This window comes from Macaca fascicularis, chromosome 9 (assembly GCF_037993035.2).
Source record: "Macaca fascicularis isolate 582-1 chromosome 9, T2T-MFA8v1.1".
Taxonomy (NCBI): domain Eukaryota; kingdom Metazoa; phylum Chordata; class Mammalia; order Primates; family Cercopithecidae; genus Macaca; species Macaca fascicularis.
In genome coordinates, this window is record NC_088383.1 from 57,674,001 (window position 1) to 57,695,204 (window position 21,204).

The window sequence follows — 21,204 nt, forward strand, 5'->3', positions numbered from 1 at the left end:
CTGGCTCGAATCCTCGTCCTCTGGTTCCAGTCCTCGTCCTCTATGACCCTGGGCACTGTCCTCAGCCTCTCTGAGCTGGGCTTGGCCACCTCCTGGGGTGTGAGCGTCCACGGGAGATCGACCACACGAGGCACCTGGGAGCAGGTGCTTTGAAATGCGGCTTTCTCCGAACCTTGCAGGGTCAATTCCTGGACAGGTTCCCCCTGCCCCTGAGTCCCACCCCCAAGGCCGCATCAGGGAAGGGAGACCTGGGATTCCCTCTTGGAGCTGATCCCGGAGCAGAGTGGAGCTGTGCAGCAGGTCTGCTTCAGTCATATGCCTGCTTTTCACTCTTAGAGGAGCAGGCAATGCCACAGTCTGGGAAGAGGCACAATGAGGAAAGTAATTCTAAAATTCTCTCTAGAGACTCCCAAACTTTGGATAATTCCACAGTTTCTCTCTTGGCTCCAGGCCTTCCTGCTCTCAGGACCCCTGTACCCCAACACCCGCCATCTTCCATGCAACCACCCCACCCTTTGTCAGTGCAGGGACTCACTAGCCGGCCAACTCTGTCACTTCCAGGCTCTGCGCTAAGTACTAGAGAGCTTCAGAATTGCCCTCAGGGCTGTCAGCGGTAAGTTCCACCAGCTAGCCGGCAAAGCTGAAAACGCTCCTGCTACCCACCCGTCCAGGCCTGCAGGAGCACAGCAGAGGCTAAGATCACCTGCAAGGGTCCTGCCCTGGGTAGTCCGCCTCAGGGCAGGAGTGATACCCTCATCCTGGGGGCGCCGGTCCCACACCCCTTCCTGTGGCCCAGGGAGGCTTGGGGTCAGAGCCCGAGGCTCGGATCTCGCTGGGTTCCCCCACTATAGTTGGGGTTGGGGAGGGATCCTTTGCAAGTCCCTGCGCCCTTCCCAGACTCTTAAGTCCTCATCTCTACAAGCAGGTCGCCCACACCCAGCAGCAGACTGGAGGACGCCTTCGGTCCCTGCCTTTTCCCTCAGACACTCACGACCCCCGCTCCCTGGGAACCGTCCCGCAACACCAGATCCGCGGTGACACCCAAACTCCCCCAGGCTCCCCGCCGACCCCCGCGAGACGCATGCGCGGCGCTCTCCCTCGCCCGCTGTGCGGGTCCCGGCTTCGAGCGCCTCTCTGGCCCGGAGACGCCGTTTCTCTGGCGGACCCGGGGGTGCCCGCACCCCGTCCCGCCCCTACCTGGGGCGGCGGGCGCGCAGCAGGCGGGCAGGCGGCAGGGCGGCCGTGGGCAGGCGCTGCACCCGGAGTAGGCCCGCGCGGCCGGCATCAGGCCCATGGCGCGCCCAGGCGCGGCGGCGCGGCGGCGGCTGGAATGCCCGGCACGCGCGCAGGTAGCGTCTTGCCCGCCGCCCGCCCGCCCCGGCCAGCGCCGCCCCGGGCCCGGACCCTGAGGCGAAGGAGGGCCCAGGATCTGTGAGTTGCCTGGGATGCCACGCCCGAAGTCGGCTCCCGTGAGGGATCTCCGGTGTCAGACTTCACACCCTTTCCCCTAATGCCCCACGTTCCCGGGCACCGCAGGAATCCCTTCCCTCTTTGCCCAGGACCGGCTTTCGAGCGCCCGCTCAGCCCTTCGCCTGGGAGGCAGGTGTTCCAGGTGAGGCAAAGGAGGTCCAGGGAGGTTAGGTAACTGAGTCTGGGTCACCCAGCAAGGAGGAGAGTGCTGGCTTCACAGTGGGGGTCCAGGCTCCAGGCCCTCCTGGCCTCTTCCTGCCTGGGCACCCTAGTGCCAGAGATAATGGTTTGGACTTGATATACAGAATGCCCCTGAGCAGTCTGAGGGGTGTTAGCTTCCCTATATTACAGAGAATCAGAGAGGTTGTGTGATTTGCCTAAGGTCATACAGCTGGTGATGGACCTTCATTAACACCTACGTGATCTTTCTGCAAAGCCCATGTTCTTCTGGGGGTAAGTTTCTGAGACCAGCCCACAATCCCCATACTTCAAAGGGTGAGGGCTGGAATGGGTTCACCAGGAAGGCAGGTGGACAGAGAGGCACGGTGAGGGGCAGTGCAACGCCAATAGCAGAGATGGGAGTCCCAAGGGTAGGAGGGCAGAATTCTTAAGGGAGGGATTTGCCACCCTGGGGCTGGAAGAGGTTGGGGCCCTTCTTCAAGCTGGATGTGCAGAGCTGGGTCACGCCTCTTGCTCATTCTAGGCAGAGCCTGGCCTAGGGTGAAACAAGCCAGGCACTCACCACAGGGGCACAATTTAAGGGGCACCCAAAACTTCAGGAACTAGGATAAACACTTTATTGTAGTATTTTTAAGAATAAATATTAGGCAAAAAATCTTTGATGAACAAAAGATCAAAGTTTTCAATACAGACAGGAGCAGCTACGCACTTGCGCAGGCCTTAAGGGTGAGTGCCTCCCACCCCAATCCCACCACACTCCTGCCTGTATTTCACATGTTCCCATTTGACCATAGATGTGGTTGGCTGAATAATGCCCTTCCCCACAAGATGTCCTGATCCCTGGAACCTATGACTGTGTTATCTTACACAGTACAGGAGACTTTCTAGATGTGATGAGAGCAGGAGAGGTTAACCTGGGTTATCTGAGGGGCCAGGTGCAATCATGGGGGTTCTTTGACGAGGAAGGCAGAAGGAAGTTTGACCACAGACGAGGTGGTGGGGGCAGGACAGAGGCAGAGACTGCGTGCTGAAGCCACAGCCAAGGCCTTGCCGTAGCCCCTGGAAGGTTAAAGACACAAGGAACTGCTTCTCCCTGTGTCCTACAAGAAACCAGCCCCGCTGACATCTGGATTTTAGCCTTAGAAGACTGGTTATGACTTCTGACCTACAGAACTACAAGAGAATCACGTTGTGTTGTTTTATGCTGCCACATTTCTGGCAGTTTGTTAGAGCTGCAATGGGGACCTAATATAAGGATATTTTTATATTAGTGTTCATTTTTTAAAAGATTACAATAAAATATCTTGATTACTGAGTTTTTTGGCGCCCTTACATTTTGTGCCCCAGGCCAGTGAGGATCCCTAGTCCTGGCCCTGACACTCAGTATGGGGGCTAAGGTCCTCAAAGCCGTGGGAGTGAGGCTGCGGAGTTGTCTTCTTCCTCCCCAGAGCTCAGGTGAACATGAGGGTGCCAGGGCAGGTTGGTGCAGGGTGTCACGAGCCAACGAATGTCTGCCCTCCACCTACCAACAGAGCCTGGCATTCCCACAGCCCAGGGACCTGCCAGCTCTGTGCAGCCACGTCCATGTTAAAGAGCAGGGGCCAAGGGCTCAGCAGAAGCTCCCACCAACCAGGGACTGGCGGGCCTCTCTCAGGTGGGCAGGCAGGCTGTGGTGCTGACATGCTTTCTCTGCTCTGAGCCATGGTTTCCTCACCTGTGTGTTCACAGTCAGACTGGCCAGTGTCTGCAGAGTGCCCTCCACCCCTACCCAGGAGCCCCCCATGGCTAGAGGCCTGCAGGTGCCACCCATTAGAAGGCTCCAGGTGAAGCCCTGGCCCTGCCAATGCCCACCTCACCTCAGGGGTGGTTTTTAGTGGTGGCGCCTGTTGGGGATGGGTGTGCAGAGATAGTCATGAGACTGCCTTCTCGGGGCAGGGCTGGGAAGCTGACAACCTGAGTCTATCCTCTCACACAAGCAACCCAGTAACAGTTGGCCTCTTCACTTTGGATGGCCTTTGTCTCTGAGCTGTGTGCACAACAGTTCCCTGGCTAGGGCTGGGATCCAGGACCTCAGGGACTGCCTCTTCCCTCAGTCTTAATTATGTCCCCCTCCCCCATCAAGACATCTCAGATCTAGTCGGTAGAATGCACTGAGGCCTACCTGGCAACAGCGTCCAGCGATGAGCTTACCCTGGAGGTGGGCTGTGCTGCCCCCAGTCCCACTGTGTGTTGTTGGGTAAGTTGCTGAACCTCTGAGTCTCTGCTGCCTCCAGATTGTACCAAACTCCTGGCAAGGGCAACCTATAGCCAGTTTGAGCTCCCTTCCTCTTCTCTCAGGGTGTGTGGGCTGAAGTCCTCCAGGGCCACTTGGAACAAGCTGAGAGACAAAGATCCCAACCCTAGGACACCCTGAGGCCTCCTGGCATCCTGCTCTCTAAAACAGGCAGCCAGCACCCCGGCTCTGCACTCCAGCAGACCTAGGTCGAAATGCCAGCTTCCCACTTATTTGTGGTCTGGACAAAATGCTGGAGCCTCCTTGATTCTGTCTCCTCACCAAAAGTGGGATATAATGGGACTGATTTCATAGGGCTATTGTCAGGCTCAGCAGGGACGCAGAGCCCAGTACAGAAAATGCTGGGGTCCCCAGGTGTACATCCCCATCTTAGCAATAATTGGGACAAACTCTTTTCTGGTTCCGTGATCTGAGGTCTGTTGAAACCAGACTGAAACCAAACTGGCCAAGCTGATGGGCATTTCTCATCAGAGCTGCTGAGAAGGAAGGGCTTAATGAACCAGCAAGGTGGTTAAAAGGGTGTTGAACGTTAGTGTCCTGACCTTTGCAGGAAGCAGTGGTGACAGCCCCCTGTAAATCACCCCAACTAGTTTGCCAGCCTCTCCCTAGATAAGGCAGCTGCTCTGGCCTTTTTTCTGGTAAATAGCTCTGTGGCTGTCCCATCAGTTGGGGGCAAGCAAGGGGGTGGGTGCTGTGGCTGGAGGTCATTTCCTCTGCCTTGGGGATCCAAGTTCTCAGGCTCCTGGGGCTCTGGCAGGGGAGAAGACTTGAGGGCTGCAGGGGAAGGAGGCCCAAGTGTGCTCTGAACACACCCTATACCCAGAAGAGGCCAGGTCTGCCCTCTATGAGCCTGGACAGGATCCAAGGCCCATAGGGACATCTTCTCCACTTGAGTACATGGACCCTCAGGGCCCACTAGAATGGACAGAGAGCACCAGAACTAGTCTCAAGTACCCCTTCTGCTGGCTTATGACCTGAGGCCTAGCCCAGGTCTGCAAGTCCTTTCTCTCCCCTTTTGGAAGGGTTGCCTGGGAAAGCCCAGGCCCACTGGCCAGGCGGGTTGACATTCACAGGAACTAGAAATAAGACTGTCTTCTTGAATCTCCCATTAGGGCTGGGATATAGAGCAAGCAGTGCTGGGGAGAAGTGGTCCACTAGGACCTTAGGCTCCACCACTGGCAGCCTGGCCTGGGGGTAATCACCTTTCACTCTGAATCTGATTATGTCTCCCTCCAGGGCTTCCTTTTAGAGATGTCATTCCATCAAATGATGACCACCACCAGCTAACAAGGTTGCATTGTGTCCCACCAGGTTGTCCCAAGGTTGGATTTTTTTTCATGTCACGTGTCCTGCCCTAGGGCTTCAGGGAGCTGTATTTCTCCCTTCTTTCTTTCACCCATGATTCCAGAGGAACCCAAGGGCAGGAGAGTTGACTCCTGGGGGTCTGAGAAAAGCCTCCAGAGGTCTGTGAGATTCCCACACAGCCAGGCCAGGGCAGTGCAGCTCCGATGACGACCACAGGCCTAATGCCTATCTCCGGCCCCCATGCCCTGCCCCAGCACCAAGAAGTCACTCTGGGCAGGGACACCTTTTCCCAGCTGGGCTCCTTGCCCCAGGACTGCCCTCTGCGCTGCCACTAGTAAGGTTGGGACCAACAGCTTCAGGGCTTTGCTTGGCAGTGCCTGCTGGCCATAGTGGAACAGTTACCACAGTGCTAGTTAGCACCAGTCCCAGCCCCCAGACTTCTTAATCCAACTGCCTGCTCAGCATCTCCACTGGTTTAATGACTCATAGACACCTCAAACCTAAACGTGTCCAAACTGAGCTATGGTCTTGCCATAGCCTCCCAAACCAGCTCTGTGCTAAGTCTTCCCTTCTTAATTCATAACAACTCCAGCCTCCAGGTGCCCAACCAGACACCTTGCAGTCAGCCTCCACTGCACCCTTCCTGTCATCCATAGCCAGGAGAGCTTATTGTCCTACTTGCAAAATAGATTTGGAACCTGATCACTTTCACTACCCTGACCACAGGGAGAGCACCCCCTTCTCTTGCCTGGATTATTGCAAATTAAATGATGTATTAGATCAAGACATTCCTTGGCTCAAAGCCCTCCAGTGCTCCCTCCTCATTTCACTTAAGAATAACAGCAGCCAGGCCGGGCACAGTGGCTCACACCTGTAATCCCAGCACTTTGGGAGGCCGAGGCGGGTGGATCATGAGATCAGGAGTTTGAGACCAGCCTGGCCAAGATGGTGAAACCCTGTATCTACTAAAAATACAAAATTCACCGGGGATGGTGGTGGGTGCCTGTAATCCTAGCTACTCGGGAGGCTGAGGCAGGAGAATCACTTGAACTCGGGAGGCAGAGGTTGCAATGAGCCCAGATAGCCTCAAAAAAAGAAAAAAAAAAATAGAGTAACAGCGGCTGGGTGTGGTGGCTCATGCCTGTAATCCCAGCACTTTGGGAGGCCAAGGTAGGTGGATCATTTGAGGTCAGGAGTTCGAGACCAGCCTGGCCAACATGGTGAAATCCCTGCTCTACTCAAAATACAAAAATTAGCCGGGTATGGTGGTATGCACCTGTAATCCCAGCTACTCGGGAGGCTGAGGCAGGAGAATTGCTTGAACCTAGGAGGCAGAGGTTGCACTGAGCTGAGATTGTGCCACTGCACTCCAGCCTGGGCAACACAGCAAGACTCCATCTCAAAAATAAAATAAAATAAAACAAAACAACATAAAATAAAATATAAAATAAAATAAAATAAAACAGCTAGAATACTGAAAGGGGCCCAGGAAGCCTCTACCTTCTGCCATCTGGCTGCCTTGCTCACTCCCTCCAGCCCATCTGCCTCTGTGCTGGTTCTAGACCATGTCAGATGTTCTGCTTTTGCCCGAGCTGTGGCCTCAGTCTAGCACGCTTCCACTAGATGTCCCCTTGGCTCACTCTCTCACCTCTTTCAACACCTTATGAACAATGAGATACCACTTCATACCTGTTAGAATGGCTATTTAAAAAAAAAAAAAAACAGAAAGCAAGTTCTGGTGAGGATGTGGAAGAACTAGAAACCTTGTGTACTGCCAGTGGGAATATAAAATGGGGCAGCCACTGTGGAAAATGGTCTGGAGGCTCCTCAAAAAATTAAAAATAGAATTACCATATGATTTAGCAATCCCACTTCTGGGTATATACTCCAAATAATTGAAATCAGGGACTCAAAGAGATATTTGCACACTCATATTCACAGCAGCATTAGTCACAATAGTCAAAACACAGAAGCAACTCAAGTGTCTATCAGTGGATGAATGGATAAACAAGTGTGGTATATCCATACAATGGAATATTATTTGAGCTTAAAAAGGAGGGAAATTCCAATACATGCTACCACATAGATGAAACTTGAGAACATTATGCAAAGTGAAATAAGCCAGTCACAAAAAGACAAATACTACAGGATTCTACTTATACAAGGTACTTAGAGCAGTCAAATTTATAAAGACAGAAAGTAGAATGGTGGTTGCCCAGGGCTGGAGGGAGGAAGCCAGAGTTTCAGTTTGGGAAGATGAAAAAGTTCTGGAGACGGATAGTGGTGATGGTTGTACAACAGGGTGAATACACTTAATGCCACAGAATTGTACACTGTACACTGCTTTCTTCCCTGCTGAGTCCTCTGCCTGCATGTGACAGGTATTAATAACTGCTTGCTGAATGAATGAGGACTATTTGGTACTGAGAGAGTGCTGAGCACTTTATGTCCATTTTCTCTCTTAATTCTTATGACAATCCTGCAAAAAACATATTATTCTTCCTATTTTGCAAACAAGGACACAGAGGTACAGCAAGGATAAGAGGTGCCAGGTCATGCAGCAAGCAAGTGGCAGAGTCAGATCACACCTAGACCCAAGCCTGTTGCCAAAGCCTCACTCTGCCTCCTCTCACCCTTCAATGCAATGGACTTGGCTAAGCCCCTTCCTATGCATATAAATTCCAAGCTTTAAGGGGGCTTGCCGACTCTCTCCAGATAACCAGGCAAGGGGCACACCTGTTTAAGCACCCACCAGATGCTGAAGCAGTCCTGGGGACCCTGTGACTATTGTCTCCCTTCTCTCTCCTCTCAGAGAGAGCTGGCAAGGAGACAGCTGGCAAGGAGGTACTGCCCCATGCGTCTTTCTGGGGCTGTGTTCCCTGAACTGGGCATGGAAGTTCAGAGATCAGTTGGAGGAGTATTGGCCTCTTAACAATATCACATATCTCATTCCTGAACATGGGATGTCTTTCTTCTTATTTAGATCTTTTTCAATTTCTTTCAACAATGCTTTGTTATTTTCAGAATATAAGTTTTATACTTTTTTGCTAAATTTATCCCTAAGTATTTTACTCTTTTGGATGCTCCTGTAGATGAAATTTTCTTAATTTCATTCTCAGTTTGCTCATGGCTATTGTACACAAATACAATTGATTTGTATATACTAATCTTGTATCCTTCAACCTTGCTGAATTTTTAATTAATTCTAATAGTTTCTTTTTTTGTACTTTCTGTATACAAGATCATGCCATCTGCAAACAGAGATACTTTAATGTCTTCCTTTTCAATCAAGCTTCATCTTATTTCATTTTCTTGCATAATAGTCCTGGCTAGAACCTCCAGTACAATGCTGAACAGAAGTGGTGAAGGCAAGAATCCTTGTCTTGCTCCTGATCTTGGAGGAAAAGTACCCAGTCTTCCTCGATTAAGTATGATATTATCAGTGGGCTTTTTGTAGATGCCCTTTATCATAGAAGTTCCCTTCTATTCCTAGTTTTCTGGAGTGTTTTAATCATTAAAGGGTGCTGGATTTTATAAAATGCTTTCTCTAGTCTACTAAGATGGTCATGTGTTCTTGTCCTTTATTCTGTTAATATATTACATTAATTGATTTTCAGGTGATTAAATCACCCTTCCATTCTTAGGATAAATCTCATCTGGTCATGGGGTATAATTCTTTGGATTCGGCATGTTAGTATTTGATGGATGATTTTTTATCTATATCCATAAGAAATATTGGTGTTCCAGCAATAATTCTCTGTCCCTCCTGCACCATCAATGTTTTGCAATGATGCTTTGTCTTCCAGCTTAAAAAAATAAACAAACTTCCTCTTTACCTCACCTCCTCCTCCAGCTGCTGTCCACATTTCTCTCTTTCCCTTTCCTGCAAACTTTTTGAAAGAGTTGGTTATGCTGTCACTCCAATTCCCCTCCTATCATCCTTTCTCATTCCCACTATTATCAGGCACTCCACAAAAGCCCCTTTGCTCAAGTCACCAACAACTGCTCAGCTTTCACCCTCTGGCTGATTTATCAGCAGCACTTGCTGCAGCTGATCACTGCCCTTGTTCCTTCACTTGGCTCAGGGACCCTGGTGGCTTCTGACTCTCCTCCCTCTCGGGGCTTGCTCTCTTTCTCACCTCCTCTATTGTCCCTCCACCCGCTCTGTGCTGTCTCATCCAGCCTCATGACTTCAAACCCCATCTATGTGCTGATGGCCCCCTAAATTCTCTCTCTAGCCCAGTCCTCTCTCCTGATTTCTAGGCTGAAATATTTACCTGCCTACTTGACATCTGAACTTGAGCATCTTATAGGTATCTCAAACTAGGCCCATATCTTCCTTTCAAATAGCTGCAGTTCCTGTAGTCTTTCTATCTCAGTTAATAGCTAACCCATTAGCTTCCCATTGCTTAGATCAAAACATCCCAGAATTACCCTTAACTTCTCTCCTTCATTCTCATATACCTTTCATCCATCTTAGCAGGGGAATACCACTGGCTTTACCTTCAAAATAAATCAATAATTCAATGACTTCTTATCGCCACTGCCACTGGGCCAGGCCACCCTCACCTCTCACCTGCACTGTTGTATAAGGAGCTCCTAACTGGCTTTGGTCTCTTCTCAACATGACAGTCAGAAGGATCCTGGTAGAAGATAGGCCAGGCTCTGCCACTTCTCTGTTCCACGCCATGAGGTGCTAACAGCCCTACCATGATGACATGGTCATTCATTCTTTGGTCTCTCTCCACCCCTTTGCCCACTCTGCTCTGGCCACACTGGCCTCCTTGCTGTTCTTCTGGGATGGATCCCCCACCTCTGCCTGTGCTGTCATCCACCCTTTCTTTCCTTCTACTCAAAAGTCACCAAACCCTAACCCTATCTCTTGTGTTCCCCTCCCTGCCTCTTCTGTCCCCACTGTGCCCACCACCATCTAACCTGCCACATGTCTGCTCAGCTGGTCACCTACCTCCTCTACTAGCACGTGAGCACCATGAGGCCAGTGCCTGTCCCTCCAGCTCACTGCTGTCTCCTCAGCCCCTAGAACATTTGCGAGTCCACGGCAGATTGGCTGAATGACCAAATGAATGCCCAAATGAGAGGCACTCCAGCTGGGGCCACAGCTTGGTAGGCTGGGCAGGCCACCAGCAGTGAGGCTCCCCTGACCAGTGGCCTGCTCCCAGTTCTCAAGGGGATGGCTGGGCTGTGCCATCGGCAGTGGGCACGCTGCCCACTCCTGTCTGTCAGAGGTGGCCTGCCTGTGCCAGAATAAGCACCCCAGGAAGGGCTCAGGGGCTCTGTCACAAAACAGCCAAAGAAGGACGGATCCTCTAAGCCTCCTTCCCAGAGGATGCAGGCTAATAACAGCTCTGCCAGAAAACCTTCAGGGGCCGACTGAGCCCACCTGCCAGCACCGTGCATGCCCAGACACGCCTAGCATCGCTAACTCCTGAGATTTCTGCATTTCCTCTGTACTCCCGGGGAAAAAGGAGATAAGCGCCTTTGATGGCAGTTCCTATTTTAATGGTTGTGAGTTCTTCAGCACACAGCTTGGGAAGGCAGATAAATGCCAGGCCTGGGGAAGGGGTCAGTCTAGGGTCTATGTGGGATTCTGCCAAAGGTCCCCAAATCTGAGCAAGCAGAGAGGGAGATGGACGTGTGGCTGGGGAGCCAGGCCTGCTGGGTGCAGGTCTTGGTGCAGCTCTTGGATGGGCTATTTGGGCCAGGACCAAGCACAGTCTATGAGATCAGAACATCCACTTCCACTTCTCAGTTCTGCCCCCTAGCTGGCTGTGTCATCTTGGGCAAGTCATCTCACTCTTTGACCCCAAGTTTCTCCCTTTGTTTCATTTATTTTTTATATGCACACATCTAGAAAAGCTCTTAAAGCATAAATGTGCAGATAAACATGTCATTGTAAAAGGAACACCTGTGTAACTACCCAAGTCATGCTAGAGAACATTTCAGATATCTATGCCCCTCTTCCATCCCATCTTAACCTCTTCCCTCCTCCCTACTATCCTAACTTTCATGGCATTCATTTCTTTGCTTTTCTTTATATTCTGTTACCTATCTATCTATAAATAACATAGTTTACTTGTGCCCTGTGTTTCAGCTTTATATAGGTAGATAATACAACATGTTATGTTTTTTGTTTGTTTGGGTTTAGTTCCACATTGTTTTTAAGATTCATGCATGTTTTTAGGTGGCACTGTAATAGAGTCATTCTCATTGTTGTGGAGTTTCCCACTGTAAGACTGAGTCATAGTTATTCATCCATTGTATTGTTGCTGGGCACTTGGGTTAGTGTCAGGCTATCATCAGTAAGGCTGCCATGCACATCCCATGTATCCAAGTCTCCTGGCCTCCCTGTGCACACATTTCTATGTGGGACATGCTTCATATGGAATTGCTGGGACACAGGTGTGCACAGCATCAACTTCAGCAGACACTGCTGATTTCCCTAGCAATATGTGCAAGTTTCTATAGCTTTGTATCCTCCTCACCACTTGAAACCGTCTTTTTCATTTAGTCATTTAGTCATTCTGGTGGGTGCACACAAGTATCCCATTGCGATTTAATTTGCATTTCCTGATTACTGAAAAGGTTGTGCGCAGGAGCCTGTGTTCACTGGTCATGAGGATTTCTTCTTTTAGGAAATGCCTGTCCAAATCTCTTGCCCATGCTTCTGCTGCCTTGTCTGTTTTTGCCTCATTCATTTGTAGGAGTGTGGGGAGTGAGTAATTTGATGACCATATGTGTTGCAAACACCTTCACCCAATCTATAGTTCATCTTTTCATTTTCTTAATGTTTTTTACAAACAGACGCTCTTCATTTTATAAAATACAATTTATCAACAATTTCATAATAGATTAGTGTTTTTTTGTTTGTTTGTTTGTTTGTTTTTTGTAACTCATTTAAAAAATCTTTCTCTACCCCAAGATAATGATAATGTTCTTTCCCTGGTGCTCAAAAGTGTCACCTGTCATACATCAAAGTCCAACTATATAAGATTCTGCTTCTGGGCTCTATTCTGTTCCACTGGTTCACTTTCAGCAACCTGGAACCAAAGGAAGCCATTATGAGACTGCAGAAATCCCTGGGTGGGCTTAGGTCTTTCCAGGCCATTAATCTGGGGCCATAAGTCAAATGTGCTGCAACCTTCAGGGATCAAGGGGACCAAGGCTGACAGTGTGATATCATTCATGAAGCCTGAGAGAACAACTTTTACTCTCAATATTATATTGACTCTTCCTTGTAAGGGATTTATGATTCAATGAAAGGTGGTCAGGCAGACCATAGCCAGGGGTGGGAGAGGATAGTGGGCAAACAGAGGAGCAAAGGAAGGGGCTCAGCCGGGGCTTGTGAAATCTGGAGATTGGCCCAGGGCCCCAAAAAGTGAGTCCCTGCCCAGACTGTGTGCTGATCAAACACCATAGGGAGAAAGAGGACGTCCATAGCTTGTGTGGTCAGAGTCCGGCCAGCTTTCAGACTCCCAGTGTCCACATTCAGCAGGGAGTTGGTGGCTCTGGCCCCAATGCCATGGTGATCCCATTATGAAACGTCTTTACATAACCACTTCATATGGACACCAACCTAGAGATAGCGACTGCATGGCTGGGAGTCACCTTTCATTTCTCTCATACCCCATGTCCAGACCATAGGCAAAACCTGGCAGCTCCACCTTCAGGATACACCTGCAGCTGGCCACTTTGCACCATCAGCTGCATGCCCATCCCATGGACTCTCCTGGCCTGCTGTGTCCACTCCTGTCCCTCTATGGTCCACTCCTCATGTGGTGGCCAGGGGGCCCTTTTCATAAATCCAGGTCCCGTGTGTCTCCTGTTCTGAGCCCTCCTGGTATCCCACTGTATATAGAACAAAATAAAAAATCCCCACCAGGACTCCAAGGCCCTGGTGACCACTCTCACCTCAGGCCCTCCCTCTCTCCTGGTCTTCACTACCTCGGAGCCCCAGCCTTCCTGGCATGGCTCGTGTTCCCATAGCTCGTCCCTACCTTGGGGCCCTTGCACATGTTCATGTCTCTGCCGGAATGCTCTCCCCCAGCATGCCCCTGGCTCCCCGTCGCTGTATTAAGTCTGCTGGGCCACTCCACCTAGCCACACCCCCGCCGTCCTCTCACTGAGCTTCACTGGCTTTGTGGCATGTCTCACCCCTGGACACCACGAGACACATGTCCTTGTCCACCATCCCTCCTGCAGAGAATGGAGATGAGGTAGGGTGGAGGTGTGGCCTATCCTCATGAATTCCTCACCACTGGAATAGAATCCAGTACATTTAGACGTCTAATACACAGTTTTCAATAAAGGAGGAAGTGAGTACATGGCAGTCGTTGGGTGACTCCCGAGGGCTGGCAGTGGAAGGGCCAGCTTGCTGTGAGAAGCACAGGATGCAGCCAGCAAGTCCCCAGTGAGTGGGGTCTTTGGGGGCTCAGGACAGGCAGGGGGCATGATTACCTGGAGGCAAGGGTTCTAGAGGGTGGGCATGCGATCTACGGGCAGTACCTCCGCCCAGCGGGGCCCAGATGACCCGGCGGATGGCCTGCACCCAGTCCTCCATGTCACGCTGGGAGCTGGCCATGAGCAGGAGCGCCTCGGGGTTGGCCGGCACCTTCTCCCGCTCCCCGGCACCACCTGGAAGACAGGGAGACACAGGCTTATGGAGGGTCCCTGTGCAATGCCGGGTCCCTGCCCGCAGCCCACTCTCCATCCCCAGCACTAGTCAGTGTTACTCCCTATGGGATACTCTCAAAGTCCTTCCAGCAACAGCTGAGCTTTGCTTTTATCTCACAGTCCATCCCTTTCACACCTCACACCTCTTTATTTGGAGCCCTTTCCCATTTTCTCTTTTTTCCCTTAGTCTCACTTTGTTATTTTCCCATGCCAAAATAGAAATAATTTAAAGCACCCCAGGACACTATTAGAAAAAAAAAAGCATGCAGATGTTAGGCCAGCTCAGAGACTTTCAGTGCCCCAAGGTGGCCTCACTTTATGCTCTGTTTCAAATCAATTTTGCCCACTCTAAGAACACAGCTGAACGTCACTATGTGCTTTTAACTTTGGCTCGGAGATTAGGGCCTCCCTTCCCCACCATGAAGACAAGAGTCTCTGTATATATGAAGGTCACAAAGGCTGGATGTTAAACCAGGATGCAGCACAGCGCCCCAGATTACTCCACCACACCCATCTCACGGCTAGACAGTGGATCGGTACCTAAAGGCAGAAGGATGGGAAAACTCAAGACAGTTGCTTGGGAACTGACTTTCCCCTCTGGTTTTCAAGTTTTCATGTGTAAGTGAATTGATCTTTGGGAAATATAAAAAAACTATTTATACTGAACTTTACAGGTAATTTTAGGGTTTTCAAGAACGAGTTTGTCTTTATACACCCTACCCGCGACATCCCAGGACTATCTGCTGGTAGGGTGTGAGATCCACAGACCTGTGTTCCCAGGGGGTGGGTGGGCCCAAGCCATGCTTTGCTGGAGCCCGTGACCCAGGGATGGAGAGCAGATAGGACCAGCGCTTACTGAGCAGCTAGTAAGTGCCTGTGACCCTTCTGGCAAGCACAGCTGCCACATACATGCCCTCCCAGGGTTCTTTAACCTCCACAGTGACTCCGTGAGGAAGGTACTATTTCCAACCACATTTTACAGATGAGAAAACTGAAGCACAGAGGAATTAAGTAACCTGTTGAATGCACACAACGAATGAGTGGCACAGCCAGAGATTCAAGTCCCGGCTCTGGGCTCTCAGCCATCCCACGTTCCCTCCCGCCATCTCTCCGCCAAGAACTGGGGAAACCAAGTAGGCTGCTCTGAGGGCTGAGGCAGAGGGTGGGGCTGCGTCCTGGCTGAGGGCACCACAGTGGGCCTGTGGGGAGGCAGGGGGAAAGGCCGTGGGGCCCAATGCTCAGGAGGGTGAGGAGCAGCCAAGGCTCTGCGATGCCCTCTGGAGCCCTTCACTACGCAGGCAAGCCCTGCTCGCCAGGGCTCAGACAGCCGCTGGACAGCACAGCTGTGGAGGTGGGTAGGAAGGGAGCTGGCGGCTGAGACAGCGGAGCCCAACCCCAGAGGCTGCTCGGTTGGCTGCTGTGGTCACTCACAAGAGTGTGGGCACTGCCACCTACCGAGGTTGCCACTTGGAAGCAGCTCTGCCTTGGGGACAGCAGTGCCGCACAGCATTTGCGCTACGAAGGCTGGAATGGCTGAGTGTGCGAGATGGGGAGGGGAAGCCAGATGCCACCAGGAAGCTTTTCTATGTGAGCATTTCTAGAAAAATATCTCAAGATGACTTGGAAAAAAAAAAGAAAGAAAAAGAAAAGAAACCTGGAGATCCACAGCTCCAGGAATTTGTGGTCACTTGGTTTGTCCTAAATATTCACTTCTGTACCTAATCTTGACTCATTTGAAAATTATTTTCCCTGCAGAGGGCCATCCAAGTCATACAAGCGTCAGGCCTCACAAAACTTGGATCTGCCCTGCCCAGAGGCTGGCAGATACCCTCATGCCCAGCTGTGCCCTGTCCTGGGTCCTGCCCCAAGGTGCTCTCAGCCCAACTTTTTAAGTATTTGTGTATATTTTTATATATGCATAACTGTTAAGGAAATGGCCACACACTGTTTTACAAAGGGACTGCTCCATTTTACTTTCCCGCCAGCTGTGTATGACAGTTCTGGGACCCCCACATCCACACCAACACTTGGTATGCTCGGTCTTTTTACTTTTAGCCATCCGAGTAGGTGTGCAGGTGTTTGAATTTGCATTTCCCAAATGACTGATGATGTTAGACATCTTTTATGTATTCAGTTGCTAACTGTGTGTCGTCTTCGGTGAAATATCTGTTCAAATCTTTTGCCCATTTTAAAAATAGGTTATTTATTTTCCATTATTGGTGCTGAGAGTTCTTGACATATTCTGGATATAAGGTCTTTACCAGATATTTGCTTTGCAAATATTTCTCCCAGTCCATGTCTGTCTCTTTTTTCATTCCATTAACAGTGTATTTTCAAGAGCAGAAGTTTTTAATTTTGCAAAGTCCAATTAATCATTTTTTTCTTTTATTGAGTGTGCTTCTGGTATTGTATCTAAGAAATCTTTACTTCACCTAAGGCCATAAAAGTTTTCTTCTAGGTTTTCTTTCAAAAGTTTCACAGCTTTAGGATTTACATGTAGGTCTAGGAGTCACTTTTTGTATATGGCAGAAGGTGTAATTGAAGTTCAGTCTTCTGCATATGCACGTTCCAGCCCCACTTGGTGAAAAGTCTATCCTTTCTCTACGGACACCAATGAACCTCCATGTGCAATCGTGCTATCTGCAAATAGAGACAGTTTTACTTCTTCCTTTCCAACTGGGAATCATTTCTTTCTTCTTCTAATGACACTGACCAGAGCCTCAAATATCATATTGAATAGAAGTGGTGAGAGCAGACATTCTTGCTTGTTCCTGTATCTTATGGCCAAAGCATTTGGCTTTTCACTGTTAAGTCTATCTGCGTCGGCTTTTTGAAGATGTCCTTAATCAGGTTGAGAAAGTTCTATTTCTAATTTGCTGAGAGGTTTGTTTTTATTGGTACATAATATTTGTACATATTTATGGAATACATGTAATATTTTCTTACATGCATAGAGTAATAATCAACTCTAGGAATCTGGGGTGTCCATCACTTCAAGTGTTTATTACTCCTATGTGTTGGGAACATTTCAAGTCCTCTCTTCTAGTTATTTTGAAATATGTAATACATTGTTGTTAACTATTGTCACTCTACCCTGCTATGGAACATTAGAATTTATTCTATTTAACTCCATGTTTGTACCCATTAACCAACCTCTCTTCATCCCCCCTCTCCACTTGACCCTTCTCAGGCTCTAGTAAACATCATTCTACTCTCTGCCTCCATGAGACAAACTTCTTTTCAGCTCCTACATATAAGTGAGAACATGCAATATTTGTTTTTCTGTGCCTAGCTTATTTCACTTAATATGCTGGTTCCATCCATTGCTGCAAATGACATTATTTCATTCCTTTTCTATGGCCGAATAGTATAACATTGTGTATATATACTACAGTTTCTTTATCCATTCATCCACTGATGGACACGTAGGTTGATTCCATATCTTTGCTATTGTGCATAATGCTGCAATGAACATTGGGGTACATTAACCTATTTATGCCTAGTGTTCCATTATTGGAATGCTAAGCTTGTGGGAGTTATGCATATCCTACTGCTCAAGGTCACTGCCAAGGTCTGATTTTTCCCAAAAAAATTTGCAACCTCCAGCATAAATGGGTTAATTCCTTTGATATACTGATTTCCTTTCCTTTGGATAAATACCAGTAGTAGAATTGCTGGATCACACGGTGGTTTTACTTTTAGGTTTTTTGAGAAATCTCCATACTGTTTTCCATAATGACTGTGTTAATTCACATTCCCACCAACAATGTATAAGAGTTTTCTTTTTTCAGTATCCTCTCCAGTGTCTATTATTTTTTGTGTTTTTATAATAGGCATTCAAACTGGGGTAAGATGATATCTCATTGTGGTTTTGTCTTGCATTTCTCTGCATTTTTTCATATACCTCTTCACCATTTGTATGTCTTCTTTTGTGAAATGTCTATAGTATCCTTCGCCTACTTTTTAATGGGTTGTTTTGCCAGTTGAGTTCCTTGTATATTCTGGATATTCGTTTCTTGTCAGATGAACAGTTTGCAAATATTTTTCTCCCATTCAACGGGTTGTCTCTTCACTCTGTCGATTGTTTCCTTTGCTGTGCAGAACCTTTTTAGTTTAATATAGTCCCATTTAGCTATTTTTGTTTTTGTTGCCTGTGCTTTAGGAGCCTTAGTCATAAAGTCTTTGACTAGACCAACATCCTGGAGTCTTTCCCTCTATGTTTTCTTCCAGTAGTTTCATACTTTCATGTTTTATGTGTAAGCCTTTAACACATTTGTAGTTGATTTCTGTACATGATGAAAGATGGGGTCTAGTCTCAGCCTTCTGCATATGGATATCCAGTTTTCCAGCACCACTTATTGAAGAGGGTGTCCTTTCCCCAGTGTATGTTGTTGGTGCCTGTGTTGAAAATTGGTTGGCTGCTGAGCCACGTTTTTATTGGGAATGGATGTTAGATTTTGTCAAATGTCTTTTCTGCATCTATTGTAATGACAATATAACTTTTTAGTGTGTTAATTGATGAATTACGCTAATAAATTTCCAAATGCTAAACCAATCTTGCATTCCTGGGAGAAATCCCGCTTGGTAATGATGTATTATCCCTTTTATATATTGTTGCTTTGATTTGCTAAAATTTTGTTAGAAGTATTTTATGTATTTTCATGAGGGATATTGACCTGCAGTTTCCTTTACTTACAATGTCTTGGTCTGGTTTTGGTGGCCTCACAGAATAAGCTATTAAATATCCCCTCATTTTCAAACCTAGAAGTTTGTAGATAATTGCTATTATTTCTTCCTTAAATATTTGATATAATTCACCACTGCAGCCCTCTAGGCCTGGAGCTTACTTTGTGGAAAGGTTTGTAATAACAAGTACAATTTCTTTAATATATACATCTATTTCTTCTTGAGTAAACTTTACTAGTTTGTGTCTTTCAAAGAATTTGTCAGTTTCATCTAAGTTATTGAATGAATTGGCATAAAGTTGTCCATAATGTTCCTTTATTATCCTTTTACTATCTGAAGAAGCTGTAGTGATATTACCATTGGTAATTTCTGTCTTTTTCCTTTTCTCCTTCAATCAGCTTTGCTGGAAGCTTACCAATTTTATTGATCTCAAAAAATCAGCCTTTTGCTTCATTGCCTTTGTTGTTTTTGTGGTTAGCAAACTTGTTTTTAAAGGAGTAGATGGCAAACATTTTAGGTTTTTAGGCCATACAGTCTCTGTCACAACTATTTTACTCTGCCACTATAGTGCAAATGCAGCCAAAGACAATATGTGAACGAAAGGTCATGACTGTATCTGTGTAAACTTCATTTACAAAAACAAACAGCCAGGTTGCAGGTTGCCGACTTGGGTCATAGTTCATTGATTTCCACTGTGATCTTTATTTTTTTTTCTTCTGCTTACCTTGGGTTTAATTTGGTCTTTTTCTAGTTTCTTACAGAGTTCAGTGCTATAATTGTCCCCTGAACTACTACGTTAGAGGCTGCCCCCAGATTTTGATATGTTGTGTTTTCATTTTAATTCAGTTCAAAATACCTTCTAGTTTCCCTTTGGATTTCTTCTTTAATTTGTGAGTTATTTAGAATTGTGTTAGTTTCCAAATTTGGGGGGATTGTACCAGAATATGGTATATCTTGCTAAGTGTTCTGTGTGAACTGAGAAAAATTATTCTGCTGTGGTTGGGTGGAGTGTTCTATAAATGTCAATTTGGTCTAGTTGAAAGTTTTGTTCAAATCTTCAATATCCATACTGATTTTTCTGTCTACTTCTTCTATCAATTGTTGAGAGAAGGCTATTCAAATCTCCAATTATAATTTTAGATTTGTCTATTTTCTCCTTGTATTTCTATCAGTTTTTGCTTCAGGTAGTTTGAAGCTGTTATTAGGAGCATAAATATTTAGGATGTTACATCCTCTTGATGAACTGACCTCTTTATCATTATGAAATGACCTTATTTATCCCTAGTCATACTTTTTACTCTGGTCTGAAATCCTTGATATAATATAGCCATCCAGTTTTCTTTTGATTAATGTCAGTATGATGTTATCTTTTTCCATCCTTTTAACTTATTTGTGTCTTTACATTTTAAGTGCATTTTTTATCAGGCATATAGTTGGGTCCTGCTTTTTATCCAATCTGATAAGCTTTATTTATAATGTGATTATTGAGAAGCTTAGATTTAAGTCTGGCTTCTGTTTTCTATCTGTCCTTTTTCTCTTGTCTTCTTTTGGATGGAGTTTTTGTTTTTTGTTTTTAATGATTTCATTCTATCTCCTTTGTTGGCTTATTAGTAAAAATCTCACTCTCTTTCTCTTCATGATATAGGAATTGCTTTAGGGTTTATGGTATACATCTTTAACTTATTACAGTCTACATTAAGTGATATTATACCCCTTCATGTATAATATAAAGATGTTACAAGATTATACTTCCATGTCTTCTTTCCTGACCTTTTTTGCCATGGTTGTCTTACCTTTTACTGGTATACTTTGTTATACATCCCATAATATATTGTTATTGTTATTATTATTATTATTATTTTGAGACAGGGTCTTGCTCTGTCACCCAGGCTGGAGTGGAGTGGTGCGATCTCGGCTCACTGCAACCTCCTCCGCCTCTTGGGTTCAAGCGATTCTCCTGTTTCAGCTTCTTGAGTAGCTGGGATTACAGGCATGCACCACCACGCCAGGCTAATTTTTGTACTTTTAGTAGAGACGGGGTTTCACCACATTGACCAGGCTGGTCTTGAACTCCTGACCTCAGATGATCCACCCACCTTGGCCTCCCATGTTAGTTTTACTTTAAAACTTAACATCTTTTGAAAATATTTAAATTATAAGAGAAAAACATATATTTATCCATGTAGTTACCACAGTGCTTTTCATTTTGTTGTGCAGATTCAGATTCCCATATGGTATTATTTTACTGCTGCCTGGAGGTCTTCCTCTAACATTTCTTCGAATATGCAGCTATTGGGTGATGAATTCTTTCAGCTGTTGAGTGTGGGAATCATTAATTCATCTTCATTTTTGAAAGATATTCTCACTGGATAAAGTCTTCAAGGTTGGAAATGTTTTTCTTTCACAACTTTTAAGATGTTGCTCTACTTGCATTGTTTCTCATGAGAATTTTGCCATCATCCTCATTTTTTGATGTTTTGTGTCTTTTTACTGTTTCACTAGTTATGAGTAATTTGATTATGATGTGCCTCCATGCAATTTTATTCAGGTTTCCTATACTTGGAACTCACTGAACTTCT

The 21,204-nt window shown here is 47.0% G+C and overlaps 1 protein-coding gene across 50 annotated transcripts in view; it reads right to left on the reverse strand.

Annotated features, from left to right (window-relative positions):
- ARHGAP22 (Rho GTPase activating protein 22) overlaps nucleotides 1-21,204 on the reverse strand; it is a 210,414-nt gene that overhangs the window by 19,523 nt on the left and 169,687 nt on the right. For 22 of the 50 annotated variants that reach the window (XR_012417719.1, XR_012417711.1, XR_012417720.1 and 19 more), the window contains one exon: nucleotides 13,772-13,900. The exons of 8 other annotated variants lie outside the window; for them this stretch is intronic. Coding sequence is in view for 23 of the 42 variants with exons in the window: in XM_045399893.2 (XP_045255828.2) it covers nucleotides 13,772-13,900 (129 nt within the window). In the remaining 19 variants the exon portion in view is untranslated. Of the gene's footprint in view, nucleotides 1-13,723; nucleotides 13,901-21,204 lie in introns of all 50 variants that reach the window. 20 more of the 50 variants (XR_012417716.1, XR_012417714.1, XR_012417715.1 and 17 more) reach the window with 1 other exon arrangement.